This window comes from Camponotus floridanus, unplaced genomic scaffold (assembly GCF_003227725.1).
Source record: "Camponotus floridanus strain SB8 unplaced genomic scaffold, Cflo_v7.5 scaffold53, whole genome shotgun sequence".
In the NCBI taxonomy this organism is placed as follows: Eukaryota; Metazoa; Arthropoda; class Insecta; order Hymenoptera; family Formicidae; genus Camponotus; species Camponotus floridanus.
In genome coordinates this window covers 538521-560392 of record NW_020229692.1, presented here as the reverse complement: position 1 = coordinate 560392, position 21872 = coordinate 538521, and the positions used below count along the sequence as shown (strand labels likewise).

The window sequence follows — 21872 nt, the reverse complement described above, 5'->3', positions numbered from 1 at the left end:
TTGGAACGGTAACTGCTGGCACCTCTCTCGTTGTTGAACCCGGTCGCCTCGGTTCGACCGCAAAGCGACAATGGTATCCATTCGCCTTGCCAATACCAGCCACGCCGAAAACATCCGCACAGAGCGACGCGGAGATGAGAACGCGACACTTGGACGCGTTTCCAATAATCCACTATCGTTGATTTCACGTCGCCGACGTGTGGAACACCCACGAAACTTCGTGTGATTCCGCAACGCCATAACGCGTGCGAAGTTTCCACACGAACGCTATGTGGATCTGTCGCACGTAAAGTCCCCTAATCATTCGCGAAGAAGAACGTGATAGCGAGTTTGCACTTTGGATTGTTCGTGTGTGCAATTTATAGGCAAAAAATGCGAGAGATAATAATATAATAATGTTAAGAATGTTTTGTATGTACAATCTCAGCAAAAAGTAGCTGAAAATCAATATTGACGAATCCACTTTTGGTGTATTTTGAGAAATTGTGCGGAATATTACAATTTGATCTTAGCTACAGAGATGGATCTTTTAATATTTATTGCGTCGAATTTTATTAATCGAAATGATTAACTTTTGCCAGAGAATTTCGCTTTGTGACAGATACATGCTTACTTCAATGAATTATATTTAATATATTTTTAACCAGTTAGTACTTGTATGATATTATTCGATCAAATATTTCCTCTGTATCTAAATTTTTGCAAATTTTAAACAAATTCTGAATATTATTTCTATGTGTTTTTATCATTTGAATCGACGTGGTTATACGTTTTTCATAAGAATACATTAATTCGGTGCAAATTAAAATTCTTATAACTTGTGAACGCTTTAGTGAATCGATTTAAAAATTGTACTGAAGATTCTAAACATATGTAAGGACATTCTGTACAATTTTCATTAAATTCTCAATATTTTGAAAATAGGTACAAAACATCTTTAAGGAGAAATGCGAGAAATGTAGAAAAAGATGAAAATATGAAGCCCGAAGAAAAACAAAGTTAATTGATATTTTTGCAAGAATCTTTTTTTTAACTCGATATTCCGCGATTATATCGAATGTAGAAAAAAATTCGCAAAGCGAATCGTGCGAGACTTTTTCCTTCAAATTCAGTCCGCACTTTTTACGACAGAACGTCATGATTATTTTCACACGAGGGTTGGAAAATAGATACTTCCGGTCGGGCCATTGAAGATTCGAAGCACGTATTCTATTCCTGTGAGGCAATAAGCATATATATCGATAACTTGGAAACTTTACTCGATAAGTTTCGGCAGTCACGCCGAAAGCATGCGCCATGAGTGCATGTTGTTTCGACATAGTTTTGTCTTCTGGATATCAATAACGCAGATTTCCTACAACCCACGGGCTTATCGTTCTCCAACGTTGCCGCAGGCGCGTGGATTATCATCGCTTCCGGGATTTTAAAGCGAGTACAAACATCCGTGCCTTGAAGGAGAAATAATCGATTAATTTTATATTTTCTATGCTTCTCTTTTATTAAGTATAAATTGAAAGAATATTGCAAACTAATTGTGTATCTTTCCCAACATTTCATAAAGTATCTTCATAAAGCATAATTTAATCAGATTATAGTAATATTTATTGAAAATCTTTTTTATTAAAACTGCAGAGATTCAGCGCCTTAAGTTAAATATTTTTGATGAATTTAATAAACGCCATTTTTGCCGATCCATATCTTCAAAGCGATTCCAACTTTAATTTTTCGAATGAGTTTTTCACAGAGTTTATTCGCCATGTGATTCGGGGTTGTCACAATAAAAAAAATTTAGATTCTCTGATATTTTTAATTGTATCAAATATTTACAACGAAACAAAAGCAATCGTTCAAGTTATACCGCGTGCGTTTTCCAATTCCATGCCCCAGAAATAATAGCTGAGTTACCGAAATATTTTTAAATTTTTTATTTCAGAGAGAAATATTCGCGCGACTACGCTAGACTTCATCAATTTTTGCACTTGGAAAAGAATAACGGACAGAATACGGTCTCCGCACAGTGAGCAAAAGTAATCTACGTTACCGTATTTCAAATAATGAACATCTTATAAATGGTATTAAAAGAAAGCAAGAGATGTGAGACAATATCAGTTCAATTTCGTAGCGCGAAATTCTTACAACTTTGTAATTTTTGCTTAATGAAACGAAAACATTCGTTTTGAAAGGACAAAAGTTTACTCTAAAATATTTTTCTTCTATGTTTGGAAAAAATATAATAGGATATTTTCTTTCTAATATTCATTTTTTCTAAAACTATGCGCAAGAAAAATATCTTCACCTTTGCAATTCGCTCTACTAGTTCCCTCTCGAAATAATTTTTCATAATTAAATAGTCTGAAGGAGAGTTCGGTGTGATAAAATCTTCGTTAGACATAGCGTTTCAACGTCAGATTATTCAACTTAAAATACTTTTCGGGATTCTCGACGGAAAATCCGTTCATTAGAGAACTCGATTCAAGTTCTTCGTTTCCTACGGAGTTCGATTTCTATGTGTTCTATTCGTCGTGAAGATTCCGTGTCCGTTACCGTTACTGTGAGATGAGAGGGTTTATATTTGGCGAATCTGAAACGAAAGTGCGGATTGGAAAGCTTCAGAGCCAAAGTTCCACCATTCTTTTAAAAAGCTTATCGTTTCTTTTCAATCGTTCGCAAAATAATTCTCATATATTTATATATTTGTATTCACATATTTATATTTATCTTTTCATTATGGATGTTTCTTTTGTATTTCGAAGATAAAATTAAGGCACTAAATAATTTATCATCCTCGCGAAAAATAGATTACTAAAGAATCTATTTTAAATTCAAGCGAATAAATTAACATGGTTATTAGATATATCAATAAAACTCAAATATTTTCCGATGTTCCATTATCTGTGCCCCTTAGCAGACTTAAAGTACCGACTATCGCAAGTAAGTTAAAAGTCATATTATAAAAGTATAGCGAGATATAAATAATAAGATAGAATAATATAGAGATAATAAGCTATAATAATATAGATAATATAGATAAATTATAGAATTATAGAATAGATAAATTATAGAATTATAAAATGATATCGAATAATACAGATAAAGTAGAATAATATAAATAATAAGCTAGAATTTCAAATATGATTTTTCGCGCATTCTTGCTTTCAACTAGACTGTTGTTGAAAGTTGCTGTTATCGATGCTAGATAAATAATGATAATAGTTTCCATAAACGGCGATAAATAGACCCGCGAACATTTCGGTTATCTAATACAGAAACGATCGCTGGAATGGGATTCTTGGTGCAATTCTGTGTTCCCGGACGTAACTCGACTATCGTACGATCACATTCGCTTCCCGAGGTGGTGACACGTCGATAGTACACGGCTTTACACACCAGCAACGTGGATACCGTCGTTGAAACTAATTTCGTTGGATAGTACCAGGAGGAGTTATCGCGCAGTGTCGATGACGCCTCTTAGAAGGGCAGAAACAGTTTTATCGCGAGATGAAAGGACGACGTTCTAGAAACTGAATGGAATGAAATATCGTTTCTCCGCTGCCAAGTCCTGCTACTCAGGTCGTCGTAATATCGGGATATTGCTCCATTCGTATCGTCGCTATTTATTTAACTGTTCCTCACGATGGCAGAACGGAATTACGCGTAAGCGCCTCGTCGATCAAATCTCTTATACGTTCCCTCTCGCGGATCGTTTCCGCGTTTAAGTGGATAGGGAAATTTTCATGGCACCAATGCGAATATTACACTCAATGGCCATCGTAATTCTAGGTTATTTCCTGCCTGAGATATTCGAATGGAAAAGTATCATCTTTTAAGCTGCGATATTGTCAACTCTTCGGGAAAATGTTAACGATATTGTGCATTTGTAAATACATATTGCATAAGCATTTTCAGGAATTTCATAGAAATTAAATTTTACTTTGCTTATAAGAATAATATTGTTCGGAGAGAACCCGAGTTTAAATACGAAGAAATAAAATCCAAAAGGTATTTTAATTAAAACAGAACAAATTTACTCGTACCTCGTCATTAGAGAAAGTATATCGCGCGCTTTTTACAAACCTTATTCGAATGCTTTGATAAGTCATAAAAGAAGATTCAACCTTTAAGAATATCCCGCGGTGTTGACGATAACGCGATAACAAGGTGCGGGGGTTCGCGGGGAAGTCGCAAGAAACGAGAGAGTGCGAATGAACACGGTAGGAAGAAAGATAAGAAGGGGGGAAGGGGGAGCTAAGGCCATTGAATGCGGGGCTTAATAAAAGCACGCATAAATATCGGGAGGTCTAATACCGCCGCGCCCGGCAACCAGCTGGTGGCTGATAATGAGGTCGTTATTTTACGGAATATATATATGTAACGTTCTCTCCTCCCCTTTCTCCTTTTCCCCCGCGTCTTTCGCGGCGCGCTGCATCCTCCTCCTCCCACGCTTTTCTCCCCTAAGTCGCCGTAATAACTCCCTGCCGGCAATGGAGTGCCATCTCTTTTCACGCTGCGTTCCTCTACGGTCGGCGCCCTTAATGATATATACAGCTCCCTCGCTATAATTACGTCTTCGTGGGACGCGCTGCTATCCTCGCGCCGCTACTCGAGGCGAGAGGCTCGGGATGTTGCGAAATAATGCGCGTGTGAAAAATGGGAATACTCGAATGCAACAATTTTGGAGATTGCCGGTTAAAAGCGACGAAACAGTTCGTCTCTCCACGAGATATAGCACGCGAAGCGCAAAGAATACATTCCAGCAAAAATGTATTACACCGAATGGACTTCGTCTCTCAAAGGCAAATTAAATTCTATTTTGAGCACGAAATTAATTCTCGATCTATTTGTCACATTTTTTCATTTTGTTTTGTTTCAGATCTGTAGGGTTCAATATAAATTCTGTCCGTTGAATCCGAGTATTTTCTACGTTAATTAAGATATCGTTAATTAAGATACAATAAACAAGCGGTTTTTAAAAAAATTGTATTGACATTTTAATTACATTTGATATTTACATTATCGAAAATATTATTAGATGATTTGTTAACGAGCTTTGATGGGTTTTGAAATACATTGCTCATCAGAGGTTCCCTCCAATAACATATCATATTGCCTGTGATTACATGCTTATATGTATACAATACTTCTATATATTAATATATTTGTATATATGCAACGTCGAGATATTCAAGTATTAAAATTTGAAATTAATAAATCAAAATATTTTACAATAAATTGCCAATAACAATAAAGGTTTCCTATATTATAGTTTTCAATAAACTCTGATAAATTTTTTTCACATTATAAATTTGATATATTTTTCAAAAGTCTGATATATTTTTTTCACATTATAAATTTCAATAAAATTTAATTTAAAACAAAAAAGTTAATAATTCACATATAATATTATATATATTCATATGTAATAAAAATTTATATTACAAGAAAATTGATTCATTTTCCGATAATTAGAATTACAATATTATTTTTTTATTTCACAGAACATATTATATATATAAGAATCATGCAAGAAATATTAGAGAGTGACGAGTATTAATGATTAATGTTAACGAGCAAAACTGAATTGCCAGGAGATACGTCTTTTATCGTTGTGTTCGACTTTGCTCTTAATGATATTTCCTTGCTTCGTGTACTAATTACGCGCTTAGAGTATAATCCCGTGCTCTTTGCGAGAGAAGGGTGATATATATCATGCTAGAAACCTCTCGTGTAATACTCGGACAATGGAATTCTGAAAGCCGATATAAGCACTAACAATTATGAAGTGAATCAAAATTTTCTTATAATCTTTTTACTTTACCTAATTTTAAAATTAATATATGATTTATTTATGTGTTATAATAAAATTGTATTAGTTGTGTGACATAAAAAAACGAAATTAAAAAAAAAAATATGTAAAGTAAATCATCTATTACGTTTATACATAGAGTAAAATCGATCATATAATAAAAGCTAACAGAAATATTTATTATAATTTCGCTAGGAAAATTTTAGAGGAGAAAAGAAGCAATTGTTCATCTCTTATATCGGATATTTTCAGTCACACTTTGCGATGGGAGCAATAAAACATCCTAAACCTCCTGCCTATGTAACTAGCAACTTGAACTTTTATGATTCTCGAATTTACATACAAAGGTGCTTGTCAGTTCGACAGTATATGATAGAAGCGTCCCCGAATTTCTGTTTCATTCGAAGAGATGTTACATTTGCGTCCGAAAACGTAGTTTCCGTCGGATCCAATCGAGAGCAATGCACTTACATTCTCGTCATTTAGCCGGGATGGAAGCGACCGATGCAATGTAACCCGCCACGGACGGGCCATGTAATTAACTCCGAGCACTGAATTCCGTAACGCTCGGGACATCGATCTAGATTACAATTGTCGGCGCACTAAGCTTCATTCACAATGAGACGGTATTACAGACGACTTGATATACACTGTACTGATTGGCAGTGCCGAAGTGAAGCTCGTATTTACGTCCCGCAGCTCTCTGTTTATCTGCCACTGAGACGATCATAAGGAGGCATCTAATCTCACTGTTGGATTGCTTCGCGCAATCTCCGTGCAAGCTAAAGATATGCCAGTTTTGTTGATTATCTCGCCGGAATATTCCATCGACCTTAATGCGATATCGATGTCAAGCGCATAATACGGGTGTTTTTGCTGTCGTTTTTGCGCTCAAATTACTGTTGCAGAAATTTATTAAAATGTTTTGTAATTAATATTCTCGCTTGTAATGCGTCGGAAAGATAAAATGTTTCATAATATCGAAACAATGTGCACTTCGCGCTCTTAACTTGACAATTCTCGTGATGAATAAAGTCAAGTTGCGTAACCGCGGAAACGAGGGGAAAAAGCGCCCGATTTCATCGCGGTAAAATGCATTTTGACGATCACGAGGTTGCCCGCTAGGCGGATTACAATGCCTTTTTCCAAAGTGGCAGTGGGACACGACAGGTTTATAGGTTCATCGATCGAGCAGGCAACCGCCGCCCTGCGGCTGTAATATAGGCCGGAGATTTAGGACGTCAACCTTTACTGCGCCTCTACTGTGCAATACAGGGTGTAACTGAAAATACCCGGTATCAGAGAATTTACTTTATCAAAGTTTACCTGGTTGATAGCAAGGAATATTTTATCAAGTTTCGTCGCGACCTTTCTTTGTGAACAGACTTATTTTACATAATATTTTTTCATAATTTCGTGTAATTTTGCTTCTGCATCCAACAATTTTTCATGCAGTCATTGAAAGCATCGGAATAATATATTTGCTTCTTGATTTATATTAATAAATTTCATATTACAAATTTAAATCTCTAATATTGCGAAATTTTGTAATGATTAACTCATGTCATATTTCTCGAGAATATTTGAGCAGTGACAGCTCCTATTGGACGCTCGGATATGACTCCCAATCATTAATGACGAATAAAGGAGCAAATGTACTCTCGCCTCTTGAAATGTTGCGCCACTTGGAGTACACGATATCGCGATAAAGTTGCCGATGACAAGCTCTTCGAAGCTGTGCTCTGCCGAGCTCCTGTCACATCGCTCCTCCCCATCCGCAAGCTTTGTAAGCTGATGAAAGGAAGTCACGCACCGGCACGTGACCGGATATAGCCGAGCCTCAGCGAAGTGCATTGTTAACACTAGCTCGTGCCTGTTTCGCAGCGTCCGGTCTCAAAGCGGGATGTAATTCCCGGCGCCGTGTGCACGTTTTCCTCCCCTCCCACCATCTTTCCCCCTCGCGTATGTCGAGTTTCATCGCCGTGTGTGCTCGCATGCTTTCGCGTCGCGGTTATATCGCCAAGCTCACATCAAAAGACTGATCGGACAAGCGAGCCAATAAATGTTTCGTAACTTCAAGCGTTATATCGTTTCCTAACTGATAGCGTGCAATCCGGCGTGCAATCGCGGTTTGTATAAATAGCATTTAACTCCCTCTGTCTTCAATGTTAGCCTTTGATAGCGGAACAAAATTCTGAATATTCGGCGCGTTTTCGTGAATGAGAAATTTTTGCGCGCGATCCATGAGTGATATTTGCATGCATGCAATGTAATATAAGAAAATCTAATCCCCTCCGCCAAAAAATGATATCGATTAATGAAATTGATATTATAAAGTATCCGTGCAAATATTTGAAAAACCTTGCACATGTATCATAACTGCGGAAAAATAATTTGTTTTATAATATAATTTTTTTATAATTTTTGAAAAATATATTAAATCTGATAATTAATATATTTTCGCGGAATGAACAGTTTGTGCAATGATTTCGTCGGTACAATCATATCTAAAAAAAAAAACAGACTTGGAAAATTTCTCCGACTCATTAACCGATATTCGCAGCTCTCGCAATCGCGCGTATAATGTGCCTCGAGAAGTGCCAATTGGAGAGATGTTCAATTTCGAAAATCCATTTGCTATCTATCTATACGTTATCTCGCGAGAGTGGAAGGCGATGGCATGAAACTGCTGAATTCCGGTAATCACTCTGATAATAGTGAGTACCATAATCGATTGTAAGTGCAATATTATTATACTTTCGACATGATGAATCGTAAATATAATCCATGAGTAACGCGAAATTGAAAGAATGCGATTTGATTATATAATGTCTGTAAAATTAAACTAATACATAAAATAAAATTAATACATAATTTCATAACCAAGATTCCTTCATGATGTCCTAAACAGCTGATGATGCCATCGAGTGCGGTAACTCGTGATAGTCGAAATCGATCGTGTTTAGAACAAGGACATAAACACAGCCAGTATGGGCGCCACAAATTGTAAAGCTAATGGCGTATTCGAGTAAATCGCTCAATATCCACGTTGATATATTCAAAGATATTAAATCTGATGTGGATGATCGCGGACATGCGTCTCGCGTGCGTGTCTGTGCGAGATGCAGCAGTCGTATCCAGTGTACCCGGAGGTTGAAATGTACAATTCTGGGTACGATTAAACCATGCGAATATCTGGTATTCATTGCAATAGCAGACCGAAATATTTTTGGAGACAAGTGGCGCGAAAAGACAGTGAAATACGAGTCGCGACTATGTCGCTGAATTTGCGAGGTTTCGATATATCATGTTGCGGACCACTCGGTAGCGTAATGTCGCTCCTGTATATTTTGGCCGCAATTTAATAACGCGCCCCATACGCGAGATGCGAGGTCGATATTAAGCGCGGCGTTTTGCTTCGCGGGTTTTAGGACTGCCGAGAAGTCGCTTTATCACACACCATGAATTCATTACAGTCGCAGAACGGAAAATGATTATTAAGCGCGTGCGGCGGAAATTGAGCTGCTAAAAATATTTGAACGAGACATCAACAGCGTTTACGTGAACAATTGAAAAAAAAAAATAATACGTTTCAGTAAAAATACATTTTATAATAAAACAAAAAAACTACGCAATGTCCACATGTTAATATAATTTCAAAAATATGGAAACGCCGTCGATGTGGACTTAATGTATGTAAAAATATTTCTCTTTATTCCGCTTATATGCACGTTTGCATATACACACTCGTGTGTAATTCGTACGGAATATTTTTTTATCCGAATCATAAAACGTTGTACCAATTTTTAAAAATTTAATTTAATTAAATCGCGAAAGATTGAACCGTCAAATTGAAAGCTTCACGATTGATTAATCTGTTGTTGGACTTTGTCGCAGAAAAGTCTCATCGAATCGCAGTTCTTCTTTCTGAATGACAATCAAAGTAAGCGCGGTTTCAATCACGAAATTCTGCGAATTCGTAGCTAAAGTCCACCGGACATCGGATAACGAGATTGGCTGACCATGAGCGCGTTCACAGTTTGGAACGGCGGTTAGCATCAACGGCGTGGACTTCAAAGCGGAACAAATTCCTTGGAAGTTTCTGCAGAAACTGAACTGCAGTGCAGTTATGCATGAGAGCACGGGACGACTCCCTGCTTTTCGTGCGACTCCACGCACACGAATAATAATGAAATAATTTGATTATTAACGCGATGAATCAGGATGACTTGCTTTTTCGTCGTGAGCACACGAGAAACGTGTATTACTTCCGAACGATATATTTTATTTTCGCTCGATGTTTAAAATAAAAGATCGATCTTTAATCATTTATATATTATATTTATATTTATATATATTATATATATTTATATATTATTTTTTTAATCAGCTTTTCCATGGCTAAATATTTTGATTAAAATAAAAACATAGGAAACGATAAAATTGATTCATTTAATTTTTTTCCACGAGTTTATGAAGCATGAAGCAATTGAACGATTATTACAATTTCTTTAATTATGCAGTAGTGAGCTATAAGTAATTAAAGTGAACAAAGAAACGAGAAAATGAAATTCAAAATCCACAGAGTTAGTCTTCCGAGGATTAAATTCCGCGATCAGAAATCTAGGTTCGATTTTGGAACAATCCATTGATTGTGATGACGCGCGGAAATATTCTCGAGTCTTATGAAATTTACTTTCGGTTTGTGTGTAAGAGATGTTCGTATCCATCATATAGATTTGACCCGACTTTCGAATATTTTATTCGGCGATTGTACTCTTTACATATAATGTAATTATCAACGGAGTTAACTTTAAATATATTCAATTATTAAATTTTCAGATTATCGAAGTAAGAGCGTGTTATGCAAATCTCGCAAAATTTGCATACTTCTCTATCTATCTTTTAATCCACGAGTTTATAAATGTATGAACGCAGGGCAAAGTTAATTTCGTCAGATTAAGTTACGTTACATTAAGTTATGCTACGATAAGTAGCACCGAAAACTCTCTTCATAACTCGTCAGAATTAATTCGAGACCACAAAGAACGTCAAATAAATTATTTTAACTTTAATAAAAATCGATCAGAATGTAGTTATGCAATAAATTATAGATTACTTTTTTTAATAATATTTTATAATATTTTTTTTATAATATAATATTGCTTAAATTTATTATTTACTGAAAGTATTCAGTGGAAGTGCGTCTGTATAATTTTATCAAAGTATTAAATTGCGAGACGTTCTTTAAAAAATAAAAAATCGAGGATAAAAACTTTAAGTAATATTGGAAAGTAATTTAATCACACGAACATCAGCATCAAGAGATTGTATACGAAGTTTATGTTAGGGATATGCTCTTTGAGCTAGTGGTTATCGATCTGTGAATACAAGGTGGATTAAGGTGTACCATAGTGGGTAATTAGTTTAGTCGGATCGTCAGCCCACAGTTTCAAGCGACTCGAACGCATAGGAACAACTAGCGCGCATTTTGCTCGAGACACGCCCTCTCGTCAGGTCATCAATCAGTAGGTAACTAAACGCGATATAACCTCTGCTTTTGACCCACAATAGAGGGAAGATGTCCCTTTATGTACGCAGCCTTACGCTAAAACGCTACAACGATGCCATGTAATCCTCCCACGTCATCCTTCTCCTTCGTGTGATAATCCTACATCACGAACATCAATTAACGCGACAACTTACGTCTAATCTTCTCACTGTATCATTTCTATTGCTATTAAACAATGTTCTATTCTGTTATCATTTAAGATATAAAGAGATAGTTGGGGCAAAGATTTTGTGCAATATATAAATAATATTTACGCAGACAAAAAGACAAAGTCAGCTACACGTATAATAGAGATATCATTATTATTACGCACACGCACAATATAATAATACATTATTTCGGGCAATGAGGCAAATTTCAGCGCAAACTAGTTCGAAACTTTCAGTACCTCTAGCTAAATGCTTGAATTTCGAAGGATGATTTCTTTTGTCGCGCGAGTTACTCCACAAGTAGAAGCGTTATCCAAGTTCTCTCGTCACAGTCGAATACTTCGGGCTAGATATACTTCTGGGATGCGTGTACCCATCCAGGAAGAAGTCCTCGAGATTCGCTCGAGGGTAGTCGGTGTAAAACATCGTCGAGGAACTACTTCCACGTGGGAAATAAAGGGAACTGTTGACATCTCCACTGGAGAAAGTTCCTCAGTCAATTTCTCCTTTTTCCCTTATCTCTTTTTACTTTCTCTCTCTCTCATCTTTGTTCTTATTCAAAATTATGTTTAATATTAAATTAATGCAAAAAAATCTTTATCCTTTTTTTTAAAACAGTGTTAATTGAAATAATGTAATAAACACATAATTGCATTTTGCTTTGATATGATTTAGCCTAGGAAAAAATATAAAATTGCCCGTTTTATTTTTATGCTAGAACAATTTTGCCTCTCCAAAAATTTCTTAATTGCAATATATTATTCAGATTTATATCATCTGCCTCTCTATTGTGCACATTCGCATTATCGGAATTTAATGTTCGAAATTTGTCCGAGTGACGATCTCTCCGAACGTGTTCCGAGCTAACTACCGACCGAAGTTTCCAAAACGGTAGGTGAACTTGGTATAACGTCTTTACGGGATTAATGCGGCGACGGCGTAATGCGTGTCATTGTTAAGCTATTCCGCACGAACTAGTTAACTCGAGGAACGGCTAATCAGATTGAAATTCAACCGGAGATAATATTGTATGGTCTCCAAGTTAGCTCCAATTTAAGCCTTTCAACAGAGTTTCGCCGAGCGCAAAGCGTTCTCTCGAAATTCATGAAATTGCGCATTGATTTTATTCAATAATTTTATCTGCGTAAACAAATAAACAAATCGCAGTCAAAAATATTCGTTTAATGCAGAAACAGTGGCAGTTCATTGTAACGCGAACGCACGAGTGATATATATATATATATATATATATATATATATATATATATATATATATATATATATATTACGATTACCAATCAGATAAATAATCCTGAAGCACGAAATAAATTTATTAACGCCATCATCGAGATGATTCGTCCATTAATTGCGTGAAAATAATTTTGCGCGGCGATAACTTTCGAAACGAAGGGGAACAACAATTTTATATGTCTACCCTATAGATTGTCACCGTGAAATGCCTCCTCACACGAAATGTTTCTGAAGCTACCTTCCATTTTCCAGCAACATCCAGATAACAGCGAATATTTCGATATTCGCGACAAGCGCAATTTGCTCGCTTAATTCGTCGGCTGAATCCACGCCATTCAACGTCGACGATCGACTGTTCCTCTCTCCGTGTTGATTATTCAGGCGCTTGGGACGCGCGGTGGTACGACGTGGCATTAACGTTAGTTTGCTCGGAAGTCATTATCGATCCATGAATCTTTCACTTAACGGCGAACGGAATACGTTCCGAAGTGATGCGCGCACCAGGCGTTATACGTCAATTATTACGTAATCGAAAGTTACGCGATCGTCGTTGCGCTATTTCCAAGCTCTAACATCGATTTCGTTGTTACGCAATATATAGCAAAATAATAGTTCAATTTTCGATTATTACAAGATACATGTATATGAGTTTAATGATAAGTCTTCTTCACCAAATAAAGTCTTGAATAGAGAAATTATACGATAAATTTCTCTGAAAGCCGTCAAAGCGTTGAATCAAACATCGTCAAACAGGAGACCCTGGCATATCAATTATCGTGTAGCGACTATATCGGTTGCACCGTTTCATTTTACGACAAGTGCCAAGTAGACCGTATCAACGTTAAGCACTCCGTTGATGGATTGAGCGTCTTACGTCGTCAACGTTAATGCATCACCTGTCGATAGGCAAAATTATACTAGGATCGTAGCGACTAATTTACGACGGTCTGATAGCGCATCGGTAAATACAATGCAAATGACAAACAATATCCTAAATTACTGGATATCGCAAATCAAATTGAGCCATACGTATTTTCGCACATCCGATATTTTTCACATCGTTCGCACATAAATTCACGAGTTGTACGAGTTGTACGAGTGTCAATAAACAATTTACGCAGCCATTGGCACTTGATATAGGATGTATGATAGTGCATTGTATTATCTACGTCCATGATATCCACGTGGCGTATATCGGATATTATTTATTTATTTTTTTGAGTGAGCATTCGAATTGAACGTTTAGCATGGACGAATATTCGCGTGAGAAACACATATGTTTACGTGAATTTACGTTTATGTAAATGTTTGTAAAGGTATGTAATGCTCGATAAATGATAGTATGATTAATTTAATAATAATGCTAATTAAATTTGAAGAAGATTTGAGGGAGTAAACCCCAGAAAATCGACTGTGAGCGTAATATCGCTTACAACTCAACAAACTCGTACGCTAAAAATTTTTCATTGTAAAAGGAAAAAAAAATTTAAATTTACTCTCTGTGCGCAGAGTTAACGCAGAACTTTTATTTAATTCATTGCAACCTACAGACAGAGCCGCATATAGTATGTTTGCTTAACTTGCGTTTCTCGCGGATCGATCAATTGAGCTTCACCGCTTATATTTTTTTACAGTTGCTTTGATAGACAATTTACAATGGCAAGCATCCCGATGTAATATTTCGGGCCATTTATTTATTAAAGCTCCGCGCAGCAAGTTTCGACGTTTCTATGCTCGACGCTTTAAGATGGCTAACCGAAGCACTCGAGCGATGAGGAAATCGCGACGATTTCGAACTCGGGCAATAACCCACGTCGATGGGCACACCTTTCGAGAAATAGAACTTTCCCGTGGAATGCGACGTGGGGTTAACCGCTCTTTCCCGAGGGAAAGGCAAAGTTTCCAGGCTGGATCGAGCACTTTAATAGAGCGGAAAATCTTACCGGTCCGTCTGAGTGAAACTTTAATTCGATCACATTCGGCGATAAACTTGAGGATTGCCTGCATGAAATATCGAGCCGAAACAGAAAATCAATAACATGTATATTTAGCAAAATATCAAGATTGATTAATTACTCTTAATGACTTTTTCTTATGAAAAAGATGATAAATATGGGATATATCACGGATATATCACGTTGTAAAATTTAATTTTTCACAGATGAAATTTAAATTTTACATCATGACAAAAATTATTGTAATCACACACAAAATAAATATAAAATGTTACATAGTGCATATTATTGATAATAAAAATATTGGATTTTCTCTTGTTATCGTATAATTTTTGTCCAAGAGCAGTAATACAATAGACAATGAAATCAATGCTTATAAAAGGCATGTTATAACAAATACATTTACGTTAACTTACACACGTCAATTCGTACAATTAATTCGTGTTCGAGCAAAGTTCTGTGCGACGAAATAATATTCAACAATATTCATTTATTTTATTTCATTTTATAATTGGTTGTTCTGTAACAGCAATTTTTCAATATTATTATATGAAATAAAAGTTTTAACAACTAACAAATGAACGAAAAAATTAAATCCCGTCATTCTAGTACAAAGCGATTTTCACTAAACTAGTGTGATATGTTTTGCCATTATTTCTAATAGTGGATGAAAAGTTAACAAAATTTTGCAAAAATCACGCAGAAAATTGTTAAAATTAATTTAAGTGCGTAACATGGTTAGCTACGCTAATTAATAATTAAATAAGAGAGATAGAGAATGCGTATGTATAAAAAATACAAGCATTAAATTTATTAGTGAGAGAAATAAGAAGAAAAAATAGAAAAAATAAAGTTGATATATTAGAGATTAAGACAATATATAAGTGGTAATTCAGAAGATTTAATTTCAAGAATCTAATTTTATACCATAATTAATTCAAATAAATTAAGATTAGAAGAATATTACTATTATAATGTTAAGTACAATAATTATATTGTATAATTATTGTATATATGTGGAAAAATTATACAATTTATAATTGCAATTAATTACATTTCTTTCATTTCTCATTTCAATTTTTAAGTTATATAATTTAGAAAATGTTATTATATTTATATTTTACATTATTTAATTTTACATTTTTAATACATTACTTATCGTACTTAGTGTCAATTAATATACTCAATGTCAAGTAAGAATTGCGCTGAATTAAATCAATGTAATCGATTACGATTTATTTAAATCACTCAATATTAAAGACGCTTTCTATCTTTACTATTATTAAGAGTATATTTTAATATATTAAAAGACGATTGTATTTATTTCCTTGTTAAATTGATAAGAGATAATCGTAGACGATAATCAATAACTTCTCAAAGAGGCAAAATCGAGAGCTTTTCCGTCGTATAAATAATCACCCGCGCTTTCTTTCCATCTATCTCTTAATTTTATCCACCACTCGCTAGAAGTTCCTATTTTTACCGCGTAAACTGGATAAAACGGATTCTGTCCACTTCGAGTAGGGGAACAACTGAGAAAGATATCGTTTCCTTTTGTGTTCAGTACGCCGGCAAATGTGGAAAAAGACGACTGCGGCGAGTGAAAGCAAAAAAAAACAAAAAACAAAAAAGAAGAACTACACGGGGAGATAAAAACAACGCGAGGGTACTGGGAGATGGAAGATGCGGAAGAAGAAAAAGAAGAGAGAAGAAAGAGGGGATTCCAGTAACAAACGGAGGTTGCTCACGGTCTAATGAATCCCCAAGGTGGAACTCGACGGGAAACAAAGAGAGAGTAAGAGGCAGAGAGCGTTTGGGCGGCTCGGGGTTGCTCATGTTGGAGAAGAGAGTGGAGACCGATTCCCGATAAAGCAAACTTTACCGTAAAAACAATTTCTCCACTACTATCACCCCTCCAATTCTCGAGGGAGGCAAAAGTTGTTTCGTTCCTCTGCTTCCTTCTTCTCTTATTCCCTCTCCTGTAAAGAAGGCCTAAGCTTGGGATCCACAATTTGATTTGATTTACGGAAAATCGATTTGGATGCCTGATCTAATCGAACGACGATATCGAATTATATTGCTCCCCTTTATCCCACGCTGAAGCTGTTAATCAAGAGAAAGAATTGGATACAAATTCTCGACAACATGTAAGCGATATCAATTTTGCGAATTTTTTTTTCTTTCTAACGAATTTTGAAGAAATACGTGCTATATAAATGTCGTGTCAATTTCTTTCGTTTATTCGCTGGCGACTAGTTGCAATTCGGGACCGAGGGAGGCGGCAAATCAAACGAGATCAGTCTAGGATCCTGTTACTTCTTTGGTTTACCGAACGGATGATCCGATAACGCGAACCTGTTTTCCAAATCAAGAAGAGTGTTTGCCGCGCACTTGTCGGTAACGCGTGGATGGGGAATAAATCCTTCTCTTGTAGCGAGACCCCCGCCTTTCCTTTGCAATTCCGATTCCAAAAACCGTGTAATCTGAAAGTCGATTCATATCGATCCGAAATCAGCGGAGGCGACGACGGGAAATGGCGATGAGAATCAGCTAACCGGTTTTCTGCCTCACGATCCAGTTGATTTAAGATATGCTTCCTCCCCCTCACACTCTAACATCGGAACTTCCCTCTAGAATCTCTCCTCTCGAGCTTCCGGCGAATGTTTGTTCGATCTGATCCCCCGAATAAAAGCTTCGCGCAGGAGAACTGGAAGATAAATACCGCTCTCTTTTCGTGTCGTCTTGCAAAATAGAATAATGCGGGCGCGCTTTCGCGTTCTCTTTCTTCTCGGGCTCGCGTGTTCAAATAGCTCGAGTAAAACGCATTTGCCTCGGCAAGTCCTGCAAAGTAGATTCGAGGATACCATGCATTCCTGCCTGAAGTTTACGAAAGCAAAATCAACATTTTTATTGTTGCGGAAAGAATAAAGTATCTTAAACTTTGTCGTGGAGGAAAAAATTATATTAATGTACGTACACAATTTTTTTATATTTAGTTATTTCGAATAAATAAATCGAATAAATAAATTCGCTTTAAAGAGAGGTAGAAAAGTTGTTGACCTAAAAACATACATTCAAAAGATTAATAAGGCTCTATATATGAAAACATAACTTTGAATTTTGCGGCAATTAAGAGCCAGACACGACGTGAGGTAGGGCGTCAGTTTCAGAGGAAAATTAATTTTTTATGAAACTGATTAATGTGCACGAGTTTTTCTTGGTCCACATACCAAGAGTAAATAAATCTCAATACGAAATTTTTAATAAACCCCTCTTTATTCTCCTGAAGAGGCGTAGGCGAAAAAAGTTTTAGAGAAAAATTAATTTTCTGAAAAATTGAAAATTGAAACTAACACACTACCATATCACATGGCTCTTAATTGCCGCAAAATTTAAATTTAAAAATACTATTTGAAAATTGTACGATTGATCGAGAGAATTAAAGTAGCCGATCTATAAAAATAAAGAAATAATAATGTAATAACATGAAAAAATACAGAATCTTTATCCGACATGTAGAAAGATATAGAAATATGGAAAGTTAACAAACAATAATATTTTGCATCGTTCCATTTACATCATTCAATTTGCAACGATACAGCAAAAGAGAAAAGAGTTTTCGTTTATACAAGCTAATTGAATGCAAAAATTTCTGAATTTATACAACACGCATCAGCCTAATAGCAGAGGCAAATAACCTTTCGCAATTGTGAGTGGCATTTCAACTCGAACGTAATAAACATTTGTCGATCTTACTAATGCACGCCGCATATCACCACAGAATGGTATTCACGAGCGCATGAGTGTGTGTTCTTAGTTGCATCTGCATATGTGGGTGCGTGTGTGTATAAGAAAATTGAAAAAAATTCGCCTATGACAACGAGGAGGTCGCCGCTGCCGTCCTCGTCGTCGTCGTCACGTGAGAAATGGGGCCGTGCACGGGAAAAGGCGGATGCCGCCTTTTCTTTATATCGCCTGCAGCTTTTCAGAAGTCGGTCGTAACCCTTCTCGAGTGCTTTCAAAAGGTCCGCGAAGAGATGCCTTTTTGCCAGGACGAGAGAATGCGCGCCGCCGCGTATAAAGCGCAAAGGCAAAGAGTTTATGCGACTGGCGACGATCTTAACGTAAGCTCGCCGGAAAAGCTTTCGAGTATGGGTTTCATAATGATGTAAAACCATATGATGTACGTAATTTAAAAGTTAAGCGAGCGTGTGTACAAAGAGTATGGACATAAAATTTTATGTAATATTCAAGGTATTAAGATTTATAGCATGATTACCTTTCTGTGAACTCCCTTTTTATTTCTTATTTATTTTCTTTTATTTTTTATCCTTTATTCTAACTCGAGAGTTAGAATCGAGACTCGCTCTTCGAATTTTTTAATTACGATTTCAAAAATTAAAGGGCAAATTTGATGGTCTAATTTATTGACAGTCTTCAATTTAATATATTTAAAATACGATGACATAATTAAGTATTGTTAAATAATTAATTTAATAATAAAATAATTGTAATAAAGCTTTTTCTTTCGATAAGCTATAATAAAAATCGAGAAATCTTATGTTGAGGTAATATGACTTATATGTAAGATAATATGACATTTTATTGAAAATGTATGTATGAATCTGCAATATAAGTTTTTAGGGTGACTTGGGTGTACGGAGTTAATCGATAAAGTTAAAAGGCTATAGCAGCGGAGATCAAATTTGAATAGCTATCACCGCGTTGCGTTAACTATTTACCCACGCTAACCGCTCGGCGCGTGAATGCAAGTTTCTGTCCGCCCGGCGCTATCAGGCTGGATACAGATCGGTTAGTTACACAGCGTTCGATAATTATATCACCAAAATTCAATTCCGCGGACTCGTGCCTGAAGAGGAGCCGCATAGGACGCATATAGGGCGAGTGCAATCGCATCCCTCGATGGCGCGTCAATATTAGCATAGAAGCGGAACCCCGAATTCTATTCGACCGTCTGTCCGGACACTGAAAGCCGCGGGAGCATGTGCATATACACACACGTTCATATATACTCTGTGACATATATCTCTCTATCTACTTACGCCGATATCGGAATTGATAGAACCGTATAATAATTATAACCATCCCCGGAGCAAGCTCCGCGATATCCCAATTCTACGATCGTTACCGCTCGCACTGACCAGTGAACTGAACGATGACACGTGTTCCCGGATGCATAATTCATCCATCGAGAAGCCTATCCTCCGAACATCGTAAATCACGAATTATCGTGAAGATGACAATCGAATTGCCGATTTTCGCTTGCTTCCTTTCGGATCGTGCATTGTGCATGCGAGATATAATTCTTTTGATCCTGACGTGTGGACTCGAGTCTTTCCGCACAGAAAAAAAAGGACATTCTTGTTTTGAAAATATATTTAGTTTCAACATGGAAATCTTGAAATGAGATTAAATTGCGTTAATTAAAGAAAAATATAATTGCTTGAATAATTGCTTACTTGAATGAAGCCATTTTATATAGTTTATTTAATCTAGAAAAATATATTCTTATGATTTAAGATTTAATTTCCCTGAAACGGAAAAGAAACAATGTCGGATAGAAAATAACATTTTCAAATCAAAGATTATAATTTTTCTTAAAGTGGAATTAAATAATTATATATTCTTGAGGTGACAATTACAATATTAAAATAAGACTACAATATTGTTGAAATTTAAAATTATTAAATTCTTCTAAGAAGATTATAAACTGTTGCGTATATACGAAACAATGAACACGTTAGTTTAAGTATATAAGTTTTGACTTGACGCTTATTTTCTTTCCGTGCGAGTTATTTAATTTCGCGCGCGCTATTATGCGTGTAAAAGTAATAACGCTGTCAAACTTGACGGCATTATTACTTTTTAAAGCTCGAAGATTTTTTTCAAAGGTCGAAACAAGGAAATAAAAAACAATGTTTTACGCGACGCACGAGAGCTCTTGTTTATCGTAAACACGTGCGATTCGCTGTCGAAATCTCATCAAAGCAATTAATTTATCGCCGGTGACCCGGTGTGCGAATTCTTTCTCGTCGGTCGTGGCAACGTGAAGGTACAGAAAGGTCGGATGGACGGTAATTTCCCTGAAAACGGATAATTACGGAGCGAGGCGGAAGTCGGAGCTTATTCCGGTCCCCCCTCCCCTCCCCCCTCGTCACCGTGAAATTTCATTCGCCACGATTTCTCGCACGTTCCGCTGCGGATAAAAGCAGCTCGCTGGCTGGACATGAAGAGGAGACAGAAAGAGAGTGTTTCTCCTTTTCTCTCTCTCTCTCTCTCTCTCTCTTTCTCTCTCTCTCTTTCTCTGGCTGGTTTCGGAAGCAGCCAGCCATGACTAGCCAGACGATGTACGTCACATCCATCAAGCGGGATGAGGGCGTTGTTTCGCCATACGGATGACGTGATGTTGCAAAGGCAGACATTACCCCCCGTCGACGTTGAAGGCGATACACTTGGATGGAAATTACGCGAGAGGCGAAAACGATGGGCTATGCGGTTGTCTGCCGAGCACGAAGGTGATCCATGAATGACACGCGCTCAATTTCCGCGGCCGTTTTTCGCTTATGCGCGCTACGCTAGGCTCGCTTTATTGCGAGAGCATTTTTGCAAACGTTGTCTTTTCACGCTGCACGTTAACGTCCACTATTCTCCACTCGACCGGCTTTCGGTCTCGATCCAGTAGTTAGTCGACGCCAAACGCCGACACTGTGTTCCGATGATTTGTTACACGGTTCATCATGGAAATTTACGAGCTTTTTCGCGTCCGTGTCTGCTATTCCCTCGTACCGCGTAAAACTTACGTGCGTTTACTCGATTTATATTTGTCAATCTTAAAAGAATACCTTCGCCCTCAAAATACTCCGGCATTTATAAACTCCTAACGATTTCATTAAGTAATTTCCACTTGTAAACAGTACATTCTTATTAATTCCAACCTCTCTGGAAGCTACTTTACAGTGCGTTATTTTAAACACGCGAATGTTTGTTCCGCGCGTGGAAATGGCAACGAGCCAGATAGCGTTTTGCGATATTTTCCAGCGGTAAAGTGCGATGAGACATTTTCCGCCAACAGAGAGTGTACATTTAGATAAAGCTTTTCGTGGTTCTTCCATTGTTTAACT

The 21872-nt window shown here is 36.6% G+C and overlaps 1 protein-coding gene across 12 annotated transcripts in view; it reads right to left on the bottom strand.

Moving 5' to 3' along the window:
- The window catches only part of LOC105253961 (disks large 1 tumor suppressor protein), a 248261-nt gene that overhangs the window by 193265 nt on the left and 33124 nt on the right, over nucleotides 1-21872 (bottom strand). Inside the window, exon 1 of one of the 12 annotated variants that reach the window (XM_025412594.1) lies at nucleotides 6275-6352. The exons of the other annotated variants lie outside the window; for them this stretch is intronic. Within the exon in view, the coding sequence (XP_025268379.1) occupies nucleotides 6275-6337 (63 nt within the window). The 5' untranslated portion in view covers nucleotides 6338-6352. Of the gene's footprint in view, nucleotides 1-6274; nucleotides 6353-21872 lie in introns of those variants that run through there. 12 annotated transcript variants of the gene reach the window in all.